The sequence below is a fragment of the Haliotis rubra genome, unplaced genomic scaffold (genome assembly GCF_003918875.1).
Source record: "Haliotis rubra isolate DU_JTF1 unplaced genomic scaffold, ASM391887v1 Scf30, whole genome shotgun sequence".
Taxonomy (NCBI): Eukaryota; Metazoa; Mollusca; class Gastropoda; order Lepetellida; family Haliotidae; genus Haliotis; species Haliotis rubra.
The window spans coordinates 2,573,741-2,589,805 of NW_025766969.1; the positions used below are offsets into that span (position 1 = coordinate 2,573,741).

Here is a 16,065-nt window from a genome sequence, read left to right on the forward strand (position 1 = left end):
TATGAGTAATTAGGTAGAACAGTTTAACAATGGCCATCCAATAAGTCTTCTTCTTTATCAGCTGCCGTTAATGAATTTACATTTTTCATTCACCGTTTGAATGTCACTGTAATCCCTTTTTGTAACTTTTATTCGAACTTTGTATTTCAATTCCCCACTAGCTTTTCAGATACAACTTTCCACATGAATGTTTATGTGTCTTATTCCCTATCTAGACATTGCAGGTGGTATTTATTGTGTGATCTGATTATTTTTTTTCATTGAATTGTCACGTGATCAGCAGCTTCTGTCGTGAACCTGGTGCGCATGGTGTTGGGTTAAGTAGCAGAGGGTCAAAGGTCAGATTGGATGTGGATGTGTAGGTTATCCGTGATCTAAATTCCTTCAAATAAAAACATTCCATACTATCATGTGATCATACAGACATGTAAGGTTCTTTTGAGCTTACAGTGCAGCGATATTTAAAGGATTTCATGAAATTCACCTGAATTCTTTTGAAATACAAATGGTAAATTATATGCAATTGTATTTTTAATTATTATAGTCTGTATTGGACTTGTAATTGTGAAACATTTAGAGATGTAAAGTCCCTCAGTAGTTGTAATACAATGTTTTTTAGTTTTTAAAGATTAAATTCGAAATTAGCTGTACTGCAATATGAATCCTTACACACTTGACGATTAATTCTATCACGAATGTTATTTTCACTGTCAACAAAGAACACCAAATATCGGTACATGCTCTCAGAAAACGTTTCATACCTAAAATGTGTTTTGATTTAATTGACTTGCATGGAAGTGCCCTACCTGCCCAGACCTGATATTGAGAGCTACTTTGCCCAATACCGTGTATTATTGTCCACCCGCATAGACATTTAGATTACTCCTTCTCTTCTCTAGCCCACGGGGGCGCTTTACAGGAGCTGATGCCCTTCCGTAGTAAGTCATAACGTCTTCCGGTTTGTATGCACGCTTCCGGTTTCAGGGTTCATTTTGTTTCATGTGGCTCCCTGTCGAACACATGGGATGGACGACACTGAAGTATCATTTTGAAACATTCATTCAGACGAATTGAACTTCACATGATTATGCTATGTGTTAGTGCGTCGACCGGGAGTCATTGTATGAAACTCAGAATTGCGACTTGCGTTTTTTCACTTAGTTTTGTTATAGTCAGTGGCATATCTCCTGTAGTCGGTTAAGACAAGCATTTTTGAGTTCGAAGTGCTTTCTTCGTAACAAAATCTAGGTAGAAAGTGCATATGCGCATGTGGAAATATTCCTCTTGCTATAAGCGACTGATGTGGGCATGTCTTGCTGCGCATGTCTTTGCGCATGCCGGAACTATGGGTGCATGCTGGTGTGGCTCCTCTGTGTGCATGTCAGGCCGTCCGCGCGCTTCTGTCACCGTGCTGACAACAGACGTCCTAGCTAGGTGTCCACGAGATGCGTGGCTCTCAGGTTACCAAGATCCAATGAGATTAGTTTTGTTATTATATTCATGATCTAGTATGTCATCAATGGATCCTCCCAAACACGATGCAAGAGTTATTCGTGTTTGATCAAACATAATCTGTGGCCATCTTGAAAAAACTAATTCTCCAGGTGAGGAAAGGAATCTGAAAATCCAGCAGATTTACTCGACCATTAAAACAGATTTGGTTCTACACATTAAACACGAGTATTTGAATGACGATTGTGTAGCCATAAACATAATAAGATTGACAATAGACAGGGTTATGTTTCCATGGAGATGTGTGTGTGCATATAGATGTAGACCTATGACACTATATAGGCACTGTAGTTTTATGCATACAGAATAATGTCAGCTGTGCACAGAATACATACACATTAGAAAAGTTGTAACCAATCAACAAAAATTCAGCGTGAGGTTTAACCAACTGAATCGTGTGTTTTAGTTGATTGGTTACCCTCCCCTTCCCCGCGAAATAGAAGTTGATGTAGACGTGTTCACAAATGGTACCTGCTGTACCCTGTTCATACCACATATCCCATGAATGTGTTACAGCAACTAGTCATACCCGTCTGTTGATGCAGATAGACATTAGGCTCCAAGTAGCTTTACATCTACATATGCCAAACAAAATTTAAAAAAAATAAAGCTAAAAAATAGTTTACAGTAGATTTGAGTTAATAAAAATATATAAAAATGGCGCACCTCTTGCCGTGTTTTGAAAACGGACTTCGATCTCGGAGCAAATAGTTCTTACAACAGAATTGCCATACGTGACACAAGTGTCCACATATACACCACGTGACTGCGTGGTTCCGAACTGTTTGCACTCGAAATGAGCATGCCAAAAAGTTAATCATTTCATATATGTTTCATGAACGTTTATAGAAACCTTTACCTATTATGACCTTGTCCGTTTCATTTTAGGAATAGCCGTGGTGTATGCTAACTACCGAAAGACTGCAGAAGAGAAAAATACGCATTTGAATAAATATTATATGAATTCCCCTAATATATTTACAACCTTATATTTCCTACCAGGTGCCTACAATGTGGGCCTTCTTATGGGTGGTAGAGTATCAATTTAGTTTTGGCTAATTTCTTTCTTTGCTGGATTCCCGATCGTTTATACGACCATTGCAGATGTTTCATTAAATGTAAAATCCTTATTTTCGATAACTTCAATTAATCCCGTTATAGAGTTCTAACAACTCTATTTTGTCGTCAAAATATTACGTTTCTTAAACAAAGTATTTAAATCTTAAACATCTGCAATCGTTTGGGGGCACATCACAACATTGCATGTCTTGAACAGCAGTGCACAGTTAACATTCATTCTCAGAGGTTTGTGAACAATAACACTTATTTCGGGGGACATTCAACAGTTAGATACAATAAATAACTCCAACGCCAGTGAATAACACGTCTCAACGATGCAGATTCCATTCAGGTTTCACTGAAACAAACAGCAATGTTTGGGAGGACGTGTTAAAGTCGTTTCTTTGTTATATGTGGAATGGGAAACATAACCTCTGAAAATGAATCGACTGTGTGAAATACAACTCACACATTTTGACGGTTACAGTCTGCATCCATATATACCATATGTAGGTAAACTAAGGAAACGTGGAAATAGATTTCATTTGTTAACGCTGATACTTTTAATAAATGAGTTTCCTTTTGGTAATGGAGCTTTGATGAGTTAAGACGCATGATGTGATTCTCATCATCGGTATTATCACAAATAGTTTCCAGAATTTCAGCAACCAGCTAAGATTTGATATTTAATTACACTGAACGCACTGTTGATGCACAGGTCAAAATTCATTCATATTGCTAATAAGTAATACTCATAGTTCTACAACGGATTTCATTTTCCAAATTATGTTAAAACATAAATGTTGTGTATAGTTTTCATTTTACAACTGCACGTGTGGTTAAACACAGTTTTACTGAAATGTTCTTGTTTTAATTACATGTTTCTGATGCGTGTGGAACCTATTTAAAAGGTTAAAACATTTGCTGCACTAATGCGCGACCGACGCCAGCATACATTGCAACAGATAAGCGTATCGATATAAATGTACACATATCTTCACGTATGGGTTCATCAACTAATTTCAATGCTACCAACCATTTAGTGAACACAATGCATTTTGTTCACATTTCATTAAAATGTTCATGACTAGATGATCTCCCAAACTGCACTGAATACCATTAATAGTTAAATCTGGATTAAACCCGATATAAGGCTGTTTGACTAATTCATTGAGTGAAGTACTGTAAGCAATGCACGTCATAAACAGCTTAAGCGTGTCTATCTGTTAAACCATGGTGTGTCTATGAAAAGTGTGTTGTTTATGCATATTATTCTTGTCTTGTTGATGTCAACACTTCCCTTGAAGTCACAAACATATCAGGGCAACGTATCAGTCCTAGTATCCATACGTATCCATGACATTATGAATGCTTGACCATTGCTTGGAACAATATCAATGTTGTAAGCTTTGCATACGAAATCCCACGGTAATCTGCAACAAGTGGTCGAGTTGGTTGGTTTGTTGTTTAACGCCGCACTCAGCAATATTCCACTATATGGCGGCGGTCTATAAAAAATCGAGTCTGGACCAGACAATCCAGTGATCAGCATAATGACAGTTGTAGAGAAGGACTGATATGTGTCAAGTATATATTTGGTTTGAAATGTATTTGTTTCACTGATCCTTTCAAGGGAAGTGTTGTAATGAATGTATGTATAACCTGATTATTGTGTTTGTGTAAACAGGTGCTAATTCCACCTTATATTTCAGCTGTCGGAATGGGTGCCAATCGTCCGTTCTATAATAATATTGGTAATAAACAAGACACATCCCAATTCGCTATCATTCCCATCACGTGTGACTTATCACTTATGCCGAAACATCATATATTTTATCCTCACACATTCTGACTGCAAGAATCCATTTGAATTCAGTTTCAGTTTCATTTCCTAATATGTCGATCTTTAACAGAGTTCCTTCTTATTTCATTGAAGCACCCTGAATTATTTTCAATTTTCACAGAATGGTATTTTTATGATAGCAAACCCAGGCTTGAATTATTCAACTGTTTTAACAACTATTTCGTTTTTGCTAGTGCCAACAAAGCACTTGATCTTATGTTCAGATGGCATCATCTTTGCTCATACCATGTAACATATTCATCATATCGGGCGCGTTTCACATGTACCCCTTGCATTGTTTCACGATAAGAAAAAGTGATATTTTATGTACTTGTCAAACGGAAACTATACACACGGTAGAAGAGAAGACGAATAAACAAATCCTTATTAGACCACCATCTACTCTATCATTGTAACCGTCATCAGTCGTCATCACCATTCACATCACCAGTTTATTAAACACCTGTCCATATCTGCAACCATATGAGAAGGGAAACTTGAAATGTTCTAACTGCATAATGCATTTTGACAGTAATACACCGTATGTCAATTATGTTGTTGAGTTACCTAGCGTGTGAAGGAGTAGAACGTCACGTGATCAGTCAGCCTCCCATTTCAGGAATGTTGAAATATATCGGAAATATCACAGCTAATTTAATTTATAACCACTTTACTTCTAATCCCAATGATGAAATATCCAGACTTATGAATTCCCTGTAGTGTCTTTCCTTAAAGGTTTGGATGCTTTTGGAGATATTTCTTTAAAGACAGCCGAGGCGGAGTAAATTGAAACTCGCCCACTCACTCTCTACTTAAGGTTTCCACATTGAAGGACCGTCGTCTCTTGTGATCCATATTTCCTTGAATGCCACGTTGACTGCATCATAAGCGTATATTCCTATTATGTATATGATATACTGCATGTGACTGCATGAGACCATCAATCCTGCATGATTTAAGTGTGGTAATATCACACTCGTCATTCCTTTCGTTTCATTAGTATAATGCTCATCTGATGTTCAGTTTTAGACTAAAACTCTTTCATTTCAGCGCACAAGTATACTTATTTTCTTTCCTTATCATATGCTATATCGACTTACAAGTGTGTTGCCTAAGATATATGAAATTTATCTATGTTTTTTCCATTGTTCATGAACCTATGAAAGGATGTTACCATGGCGTTTTAATTTCTTTATGGTTTTTTTTTCGCATATATCCACATATTGTATTGGTTGTAAAATATACCAGGAATTATTTGAGCCAATGTCGTTCATTTCTGTTGTTAAGTAACACGTGTTAAAGCAGCATTTTCAAATAAACTATTTCCGTTTTTTTACAAGAATGAAAAAATGTCTGTGTCCTGTGTGGGACTTGCTGTTACTACAATCATATGAGTTTTTCTATGTAAGAATAACGATACCATTATTCCGTTTTGCTCTGTTTTGTTTACTAACAACAGCATGTAAGTTTTGTTAATCTTTGTCCAACTGCACAGTTCGTTACTTCTATTTCAAATAAAGACGATGATTCGAGAAGTGTGTGACACAGACATTGATAGGATGCAACAACATTCACTACCTATAAATGCAGGTCGAGCCGGGACTGTTTTGAAAAGAATATGTAGTTGTACAGAAGATAGTACATGGAAAATATCTAGCAAGTCGACGATGCCTTGAATTCACATGACACGATTATCAACATACATGTAGATGCAGGAAGATTCTGTTGAATTTTATATAACAGTCACAGTGAGGATTGACTGCATACTGAAAACACGTATTAACAGATCCCCAGCTCTCGAACCTCACCAAAGCTGCCCCTTACGAATACAAACCAAAATAGGCTTTAGTGTCGCTTCTTATGCCTAACAACTTCACTACTAGATTCTAGCTTTTGATATGCGTAAATCAGTCTGTGATTTGATTGGAGCTTCCTTATTTGTGACGTCATCTAGTGGTAGCTGGCAATAGCTAATCTTACTTGTTTTGTACTATCTACAAGGCCGAAATGGGGAGGAGGCAATCCCAATGCTGATGCTAAACCATACTGAAAGTAGTGGAGGGCAGGACACGAGCGCCCGTTCACGATCGCAAAGTACCGTTGAAAGGTCACCTCCACGGATGGTAGAAATAAGCTCCAATCCCGGTTCACCCCTCAAAGTAACTGAAATCAAAACTTCTGGTAACTATATACAACTGTCTTTACTCTCAACTTTAGCCATTCTTTTTCAATGTATTCAGTTGCAAATTACCTCCCTTGTTCTAGACCTTGTCACGTGGTCAGTCAGGATGATAGTGATTGGTTATTGTCAGTGGAAAACCTTCGATGGTGTCTGTTTACGACTTGTTTTTAGCAGAGCTTGCACGATGCCTAACCCCTACCGGTGGTAGTTCCTTCTATCCTCGCATGGTTGTTTATTTTCTCCCTTGTTTTTCTTGCTGATTTGCCGTGGTTTTGCAGTTGCTTTGTGTTCTTTTGTTTTTCGTTTGAAGATTTCTACAGATTTCACATGATAAGTTGCTCAACAAATAAAGACTATGGTGCAGATGGGATGTTTATGAGCATGTATCATCAAATAGAATTTGAAGTTGGGTACAGGATGATAAAATCTATTTGAAGAACATTTTGCGACCGGGCTTATCTCAATTACTTATACAATACACAAATGTTAAATATCCAATACGGAAACCTAACAAGCTGATGATAAATTAAGCTCCCGGATAACTGCTACATTATGTATGTCGTTTATTTGTACATTCAAAACATTCGTGTTTTCAAACTGAACACCTGTTTACTTGTTAAGTAAACTTTCATTCATTTCCTCGCATGTAAAACCATCATTTTCATAACCATTAAAATTTTCCGCATCTTAAAACAATAGGAAATGTTGGAGTTTTTGTATGATTCATTTTCACTATTCCATCTCGAGTTATCTGTCTCGGTTGAACGTGATCTTCGTATTTTACAGCTTAGTGTCATGAAATATGACTATCCTTCACCAACCAAGATTTCATCCAAACACATACTGTATGATTGGATTATACCTAAACTTCAAGTTTTTCGACACGTTAGATTTTGACATCACTGTCAACATTACAGCTTATGACACCAACCAAATCAGTATGTTAACACAAGCTATTTATCAACGTTTATATGAAGATGAAAACGCTTCTAAAGAATCTATTCACAAGTAGCACCTTTTGAATAAATTATATCACCCTTGATGATTCATTTTGTAATTAATCATGAACACCATATGAATTCTGCCCTTTAAGTTTATAGATATACTCTCGATCTCGGGGTTCGCCAATAAAGAATACTAATTTTGCTAACTTGTCTTGCAAAAGAAAGAATGCACCTTTGTTTGTTTGCTGAAATAAAACAAACAAGAAATGTTTCTTCGATGGGGATATATACGGATATTATGTTATATTCATGATATCAATGAATATCTCACCGTGTTGTTTTCATACTAGTAGCATTATAATGTTTTGATCCAGTTTTCAGGCGCATAGTTCCTTTAGCCTGAATGTTCATACTTGATCTGAAGTGCGAATAGCATTTTGTGTAAAAAGGTGAACCCCTACGTCCAGAGATTGTTTGAATATTCCCACGTGTAGATTTTTATTATCTTAGTATATTTTCACAATCACAGAATACATGTATTATTATAAACGTGTTTGTTTTGACACAGTAGCAGAGTCAATACAACTAAACTTGATTACCACAGACCTACTGTCAGCGATTGTGACTATGTAATTGTACTCATACCAGTGTACTCCGAGACATTGTGCGCTTGCATAAAGAATTGTTTCACTGAGCACATTTACATACATATAATGTACTGTAGGAAGCCCTGTAGATATACATGCATGATATACACGACGGTGGCACATTAACCGTCATTATTTGTCATATTCTTTGAAACGTTGTAACCTTCTCCAACTAACTGTTTTCAGACGCGCAAGGGGGACCAACTGCTCTCTCCAGTCTCCTTGTCACACCCAATGCTCAGCTAGCCATGAACTCCACAGCAGGGCCAGCACCACCTTCAGCACCTGCACCAGCAGCGCAACTGCAGTGTGGGGAGCAAGACAAAATTTTAGAAAAAGGTACCTTTTAGTATGCTCCTTTACACTTTTGGATGGGAAGGTTCCACAGGTTAGTGTTACGTTTGTTCCCACTTCACTGTGTCGTTGTAACAAAGTCAGACATATTTCTTCATATCAATTAGTCAGACATATTTCAATTTTACTTTCTCTGCGAGGTTGTGATGCAGTATTTAGTTTCTGTTGGTGAACGGATTTGTTAGGGTGATATGTTAGGTTAAAGCGTTCGCTGGTCATACCGAAGACCATGGTTCGGTTTCCCAGATGGTTGCAAGGTGTCATCCACCTTGATATAGGTGGAATAGTGTTTAGAGCAGTCTAAAACCATATACCCATTCGCTGAGTATGTGCTTGTCAGTGTGTTCAGATGTAGGTAGACAGCATGAACATAATCTGAACGTTCGGACTGAATCATGCTGGCTATTCAGTGATACCTATTTTACCAATAGAAATCTTATATTTCAGGGTATGGTAACGATTACGTGTTGGTTAATGTAATATAACTTAGTCACTTTGAGACCAGTCGCGACATGGCTGAAACAATGCCCATGCCAATGCCCCGTAAAATATAAAAAAACCAAAACAACATTTTTTATTCACTTAGTAGAATGTACAGTGGATTCTGTATAATCCGACACTCACTGGGATCGGGAAAAATGTCGGATTATACAGAGTGTCGGATAATTCAATTTCTTCTTGCTTGAATACTTTTCAAACAGTACCATACATTGTAACTGTCTTATATCTTGGTAAATAAAGGGAAAAAAACAAATTCTGTATTTACATGTACATGTATATCATTGGATGTATTATCTCAAGTACAATATACATACATGTACTGCTATGTATGTGCGTTGAAGTATGTAAGTAAATGCTATTGGATACCGGCATATTTATGTGAAATGTTTACAAACTTTATATGACCTTATTTACATCCTTATTATATATGATGTTGGTCACGCTATCTAACTGAAGCACTTTTTACGTTTCAGTTCCCTTGTTAATTTTGTAATGAGGTAAACACATTTATTGATAACATGGTGAAGGAACTTCGGTGGTGGCCTTGGTGTATCACTGTCACTACCACTAAGAATTGGGTACATGGGGTGATTACAATCAATTTCAGTGAATTTCTGAGACCATTTCTTGTTCATTTGAACCAATGGTTCAAGTGAGCGTATGTCACGGCTCTGTCAGTTGTCCATCCGTCCGTTTTTCCAGTTGTCCATCCGTCCGCTCTTCCAGAGCATTTATGGTTTCGGACTCTCCTCAGAAGCCTCAATGTCAGTCTTGGTTAAACACGAGCTGTCCTTGAAACGGTTGGTTTCAAATGGAATTCACCTAATTCCGATCGGATCTCGATGAAGACGGAAAACATTGTACCAGTAGTGTTGTATTTGTCAGTATAGAGTTATTTCAGAATATGTAATAATATACAGCATGGGAATGTAATGAACTGCTGAGATGTGCTATTATGCCTAGTCTACTTTCGTTTTCATCCATATTTGACTTTCCACATTTTGGCATTCTTTTATGGCATTAAATTTTCCGTATTTTCAACATTTCCTCGTTACCATTTGGTTATGAAGCTGTGGATTTGATACCTTTAATGTAATTTAAGAAAGGTCATGACTGCCATATTGAAAATATCATTGTTACAGATGTTACCAAGGTTTACTGTTTGCTTCAATATTTTACAATTGTATGAAGTCATGTACTTACCATTTGTTGTGTGTTTCGGATGTGGTTTTCATGAACACTTTGCTAAAACAGATCTAGAAATGTTGCCTCTTCATAGCTGCTCTGTAACCATTTGCTTTGTGCAGCTGGGTACAGTAATGTGCCCAAAGAACTCCAGTCCAGCTCACAGCGTGTTGAAATATCATTAGGTCAAACTATTATCAATGTGTAATTCTAGGTATAATGGTTTTCTTGGCACTGTACCCAGACTTTCTATTTTCATGTAGCCGTTTATTTTAACGTTGACATATGTCATAAAGGTGATAACGCCCCACAACATATACTGATGTCTGAATGGGTTTTTTGACAAACAGTGATTATAGTGCGTTTAAGACGGTAACAGTTTTCGGTAATTTGATTTGGGACTTTTGCATGACCATCTTTATTTCATATAATTCAGCAACATTTAGGTGAGCTACAGTGCCTCGTGGCTTTTTCCTTTGCTTAGATATGCTTGCTGTCGCTTTCTGTTTTTACCCTAAACCAACCTAAAAAGCGGACATTCAAAAGAACATATATTTTTTTCAGTTTTTTCCGCATTGGTCTATTCTATTCTTTGTTTATTCCATTATAGGATAGTTTTCGGCGTGTGCCTTAGGTATGTTATCACTGTGTTATGTCTCCATATCGACGTAACATGCTCTTTTGTATGACATGGGCTACAGAACCGTCAATACAAAAGTGTGCTTGTTTGTCTTTGGTGACTCACTGGAATACACTATATCATTTGTATTACTGTGTTATTCCACATTTTTTGCTTTTTAATATTCTCTTTAAATTGGAAAGGCGTTTTGGATGTCGAGATTTGAATCTTTATGCTAGATGTGTTAGATGTGATATATATTAATATACATATAATATACGTTTGTGTGTAAGTTTTTGTGAGCGTGGATGATGAAAGGGGATTAATGCGAAATCATTTCTTTTTTAAAACGAAATCTTTTATTCATGTAACTGGTGATCTTTTCTGTAGGATTACCCATTCCAACGTCAGATGGCGCTGTGATAGAACCGGTAGTGACGTCACTTCCGTCTGGGAACGGAAGCACAACACCGACGTCCAACCAAGAACAACGAGCACTGGGGTCGTCCTCCCCGACAACAACCTCCCCATCAGCCCCAACTACAAACAATCTCGTTGCAGTAAATACATAGCTACCATCTACAACTACTCACACTTCATTATTTCAACATTCTGTCTGGAAGGAAAACTGCATCAACGCAAGATATATATTTAGATTGGCCGAAATCTTATTGCCTAACCTCCATGTGGGTGATAAATGACTTATGTTGCCGATGTTTATGTGGGACTCAAGTTACCATAGCAACGTCAAGTCCCTTGATTTTTTTAAATGTTTTGGATTTTGCACCCGCAGTTACATTTTTCACGATATTACAAAGGTGGCGGCGTCGTGCAAACATTTGCTACTATCACAACGCACACAGCGTATGCTGAGCTCAGTCAATGATGATGTCACTCTTTGGATGTCATACAAATGCATTGCTATTTTCAAGATTCAACTTACCACATCTGCTTTAATCGTACTACATGGAGGCACCAGGGGCACTTGTGACGTGTTGTGGCTGGTTGTGATGGTGCTCAACCAGGGAAGGATGGCGATGTTTGGTGTGTCGCTATGGCTACACATCCAGGAGGGTTCCTTCAAACTTCCGCTTTGTGTGAATGGCGTCAGCAGCAAGTACTGCTGTTCCAAGTCGACGTCTTGTGTCATGCTGTGTTGCTTGTTGCTAAGTCAATGTGTGTATTTTTCTTTTCTGGAAACGACCACAAAGTTAGTATCAAAGAGTGCTATGATCAAGCTTTGATATTTTTGAAATTCTTGGGAGATGTAATTTTTTGAAATGTGAACCATGCATGACAATTTTGATTGCGAGAGTCGGGCGCCGTTCTCACATGGCGTCATCAATAGTGTTCAAGGTACAGTTTGAGTGAAGTCACAGTTCTCAAGGAAAAGATGTGACTCCGGTTGTACGTGACCAAACAATGTAGATGCAGGTGAATGCCATTTTTATCTATTGGTCCGTGTTGTCGCTATCTGTCCCTGTCGCTTGGCCATCTGTCGCAGCTTCCGGTCACGTGTAGAACCAGCTCACACCGCGCATGCTCAGCCCATGGTCCTGTGTGTAGAGAACTGAGTGTCATTCAAGATATATTTTTACACCTATGTGGCGTTCCTTCCCTGTATGGCCTGGTATTATTAAGTTGTAGCGCAAAGAAGTAATAGCGAAGCAGACATAAACAAATTCCATTTTATTATTCGGTGGTTTACCGTTGTGGCTCAGCGCCAAATATTCACGCTCTTTGTTGGATTTCGTGTAATTTCTGTGTTTCAATTTCAAAATTTAAAGGAGTAGAAAATTTTCACTTTATTTGCCAAAATCAGTACCTCTTACGCCTTTCTCCATTTTTATATATATGCACGTGTTTGTCAGCACATGTCCGAGGTCCGATCCTGGACAAAGACGTCACGGGGAATCCCCATATCACCATGGCAACTCATGACGTATTCACCGTATCAAACATAATTATGAGCCATTACATCGATACATTAACAGCGCCTGAGGAAGTAGTATTAAACATCTGATCGATTACATCGATATTGGGAAGTTTGTGAAAAGTAGCATTTGTGATTGGCGCTGTCAATCAAACGCACGAAGAAATCCGACATATGTTTGACACCGCGGTTGTGATTTCATTGAAAACTTGGATAGCCATTGACGCTCCTAGAAGTGACGTTGCTAAGAAGTGACATGGATACATATTTGAAGCTGTCGATGAATGTTCATTGACATCCAGTGAGCGTATTTCCAGGACTCGCAAGAGGCGTTGTTGCTCAGAATGGGCGGGTCTGCTCGTCTATTTGGCACCTGCTTTAGATAAACTGATACCTTCGTTGGAAGGTTCTAGTACATTATTGACGATATACGTGATAATGTCACGTGATATGGTCACGTTGTCATCCACGTGATCTGAACATGTGACCGAGACACGATGTCTATCATCATTCTGGATATTAGAGTGACATTGTCACATTGTGACAATATGGCTGAGTGTACCATCACCAACGATAGATATGGGACCGCATGGACATACCCACGAGTTCACGTGAAAATGTTCAATCATTAACCAGGTATGTGTCAGCATACTCACTGCTAACTAACTCATTCAGGGTAGTGCGGTAAGGGTTAAAGGATATATCATTTGTTGAAGTTGTACAAAACGGTGTAGAAAGAAACACTCCTTAAATGTTACATACCAAAATGTTGTTCACTTATTAATTATTGAATACATTGTGATACTCATTGTTCAAATACTGTTCTGGAACTCGTAGGGCATTGGTTCTGTCTACACCGTTTAAAGACGTTAGTCTGTGTTAACCATTATTAGGTGGTAACCAACTGAACGATTAACCGGTGTAACAATGTTTTGTTACAGTGGGATAAGTAGATTTGATCCGATTGTTCGGGCAGTTAGATTTAAGGCATTTCTGTATATCTAATGCCTCGAAAGCACCGCCATTTTGTCTTAGAGTAAGGAAGACACGTGACTTTGGTTTTCAATTCCTAATCATTATTCATTGAGTGATCGTGCACAGAATCTCGCAGACGTGATTGGCATGTGAGGTATGCCTAGCGTGCATTATAGAGTTATATCATACAGGTTATCTATGGAGAATGATATATACATGTTATACCATGTTAAAGTATGGAAACATAGATATGATTAATATTTCTCCGGAAATATGGAAACTGAGAAAGTATTATGGAAAAGAGGCTCAAGCTTAGTTACATAATAGTCGCATCAGACAAAATGTGAATTATTGAAAGTAAATCCATTAAAATGTTTAATGTACCTGTAAAAGTGGATTGAACTACTGACATTGCTTACCGATGTCACGAAATGTTGCGAAGAGAACCGAAAATTTCCGAGGAGAGCCGAACTCAGTTTCCGTAATTTTAGTCCTATTTCCCTGTTCACTTTGGTGTGTCAGTGTTTCCACTGGCTCGTTGCCTCAGCACTATTCCTTTACCATGTCAGTAATAATAGTATTGAAAGACATATAGGCCTTGATATTCTGCGCATGCGCCAAATCTCTCGAGAGATTATGCTGGCGTTTATACAACGAGTTTAGATTGCCTCGTTTTGGGCTTGGCCAGTCATTTCTCAGCGATTCAGGGACGTACATGTGTTCAAAATTTAAATGAGGGGCGTCACCCCGTGTTGCATGCTTTTCATGCTTAACAGAGCATGCGCATTATGTTTTCTCCATGACTTGGTTATACGGAGTAAAATTCATATCATTCCATGTAATTTGTTGGATAAAAAAGAATGGTGAATTCTTTCCAACAGACCTGGGCATAATTCATGCTGGGGATGCATTCTTTAAAGGGGTCAGTGTGCATACTCACGTTGAATTGTCGCCGCGATTGATTGGAAGTCTTGCTGGGAAATGACAATGGCCGCACTTCCGTTTCCTGTACATATTCTGTTTAATGAGTTGAGTATATAAAGATTTGAGCAGAACATATTTGAAAATGTTACCAGAATTTGCACCTTCTAATTTTAGCTCATCGAAAACTACATGTTTCGACATTGTGGAAAATAAAAAATCGATTGAGTATAATTGATGGTATTGTTATTTTTAAGGGAGAAATACGACGAAGTGTGTGAAAGAATGCAACACAGCCATCACTTTGCTACCTCAACTAATTGTAACATTCTGTTACATGTCAAGTAACACAATAACTAAAGCAACACTACAGAAATACAGTTCAGCGTTAGACTCGCTCAACTGTATAACGGCCGAGCTTATAGAAAGTCAATGTGAAAATCTGCACATGAGAATCTGTGCAGAAAGTGCTCTGAACACCAGGTTCGTTGTAATGGAGCAAATGAACAAATGCTGGCTGAGGTCGATTATGTCGCTTCAAATCCGGGTCTCCAATACTTACAGTGAAAACGTGTACTACTAGGCTGCACTAAAACAGCATAAGATTAAGGATTCCATGGCATAATGCACACATGTAAGATCACGAAATATGCAAAAAGAGAAAATGAACTTGTCAAATGGCTACTGATTTGGTTTCTGTCCGTGATTTATAAAATCCGACTTTTTTAGAAATCACAAACCGAAAAACAGAATTGGAATAGAATCCATTTTCTGGCAGCCATCTGTCATCCAAAGTCTGTCTACATGAAGGGTTTGCAGTTCCCAATGACAAGGCCTCAAATAATAATACCATTATATGTACATGTAAGGGTCACTTATTTGTTTGATCATAAACTTGGACTAAGCGATATGCCAAAACGTTTAAATAAACTGAGAAAGAAATCTGTTCAAAGCATGAAACACTCCTATAAACTTTTGACTTTACTTTAAGATCTCAAGACAAGTCCATTCTTCATTTGTACTATATATTAAAGTGTAAAGTTGCGAACAACGAAAGACACATTGAAGGGTCAGCAAATGTACCACCAGATCCTAATCTCAAAAATCAACCATAATCCTTCATACAATCCAAAGAGTACCCTCTCCACATGCACCAAAATAATTAAGACAAGTGAAATTAATAACGTGTAGATTCTCAAATTCAATAGATATCCTTTGATTATTGCAATCTCGGTAAAGATTTTGTACACAACTATTACTCAAACCTTTCTGAAGTTTACCTAGTTCCAAGAGTTCCTCACAGATAAAATCTGTGTGAAATTTAGAGATAAGACACCCATGAAAGTAGCTGTCATCTGTGTGAAATTTGGGGACCAGACATTTGGGCAAG

The 16,065-nt window shown here is 37.8% G+C and overlaps 1 protein-coding gene across 14 annotated transcripts in view; it reads left to right on the forward strand.

Moving 5' to 3' along the window:
• Window positions 1-14,909, forward strand: part of LOC124282593 (potassium voltage-gated channel protein Shaw-like) — a 133,763-nt gene extending 118,854 nt beyond the window's left edge. For 5 of the 14 annotated variants that reach the window (XM_046718603.1, XM_046718601.1, XM_046718605.1 and 2 more), the window contains 5 exons: window positions 900-938; window positions 4,284-4,325; window positions 6,416-6,595; window positions 8,374-8,526; window positions 11,237-14,909. In XM_046718603.1, coding sequence (XP_046574559.1) covers window positions 900-938; window positions 4,284-4,325; window positions 6,416-6,595; window positions 8,374-8,526; window positions 11,237-11,418 — 596 coding nt within the window. In that variant the 3' untranslated portion in view covers window positions 11,419-14,909. Of the gene's footprint in view, window positions 1-899; window positions 939-4,283; window positions 4,326-6,415; window positions 6,596-8,373; window positions 8,576-9,515; window positions 9,540-11,236 lie in introns of all 14 variants that reach the window. The other 9 variants (XR_006900200.1, XM_046718610.1, XM_046718607.1 and 6 more) reach the window with 9 other exon arrangements.
• Window positions 14,910-16,065: the final 1,156 nt, after the last annotated feature.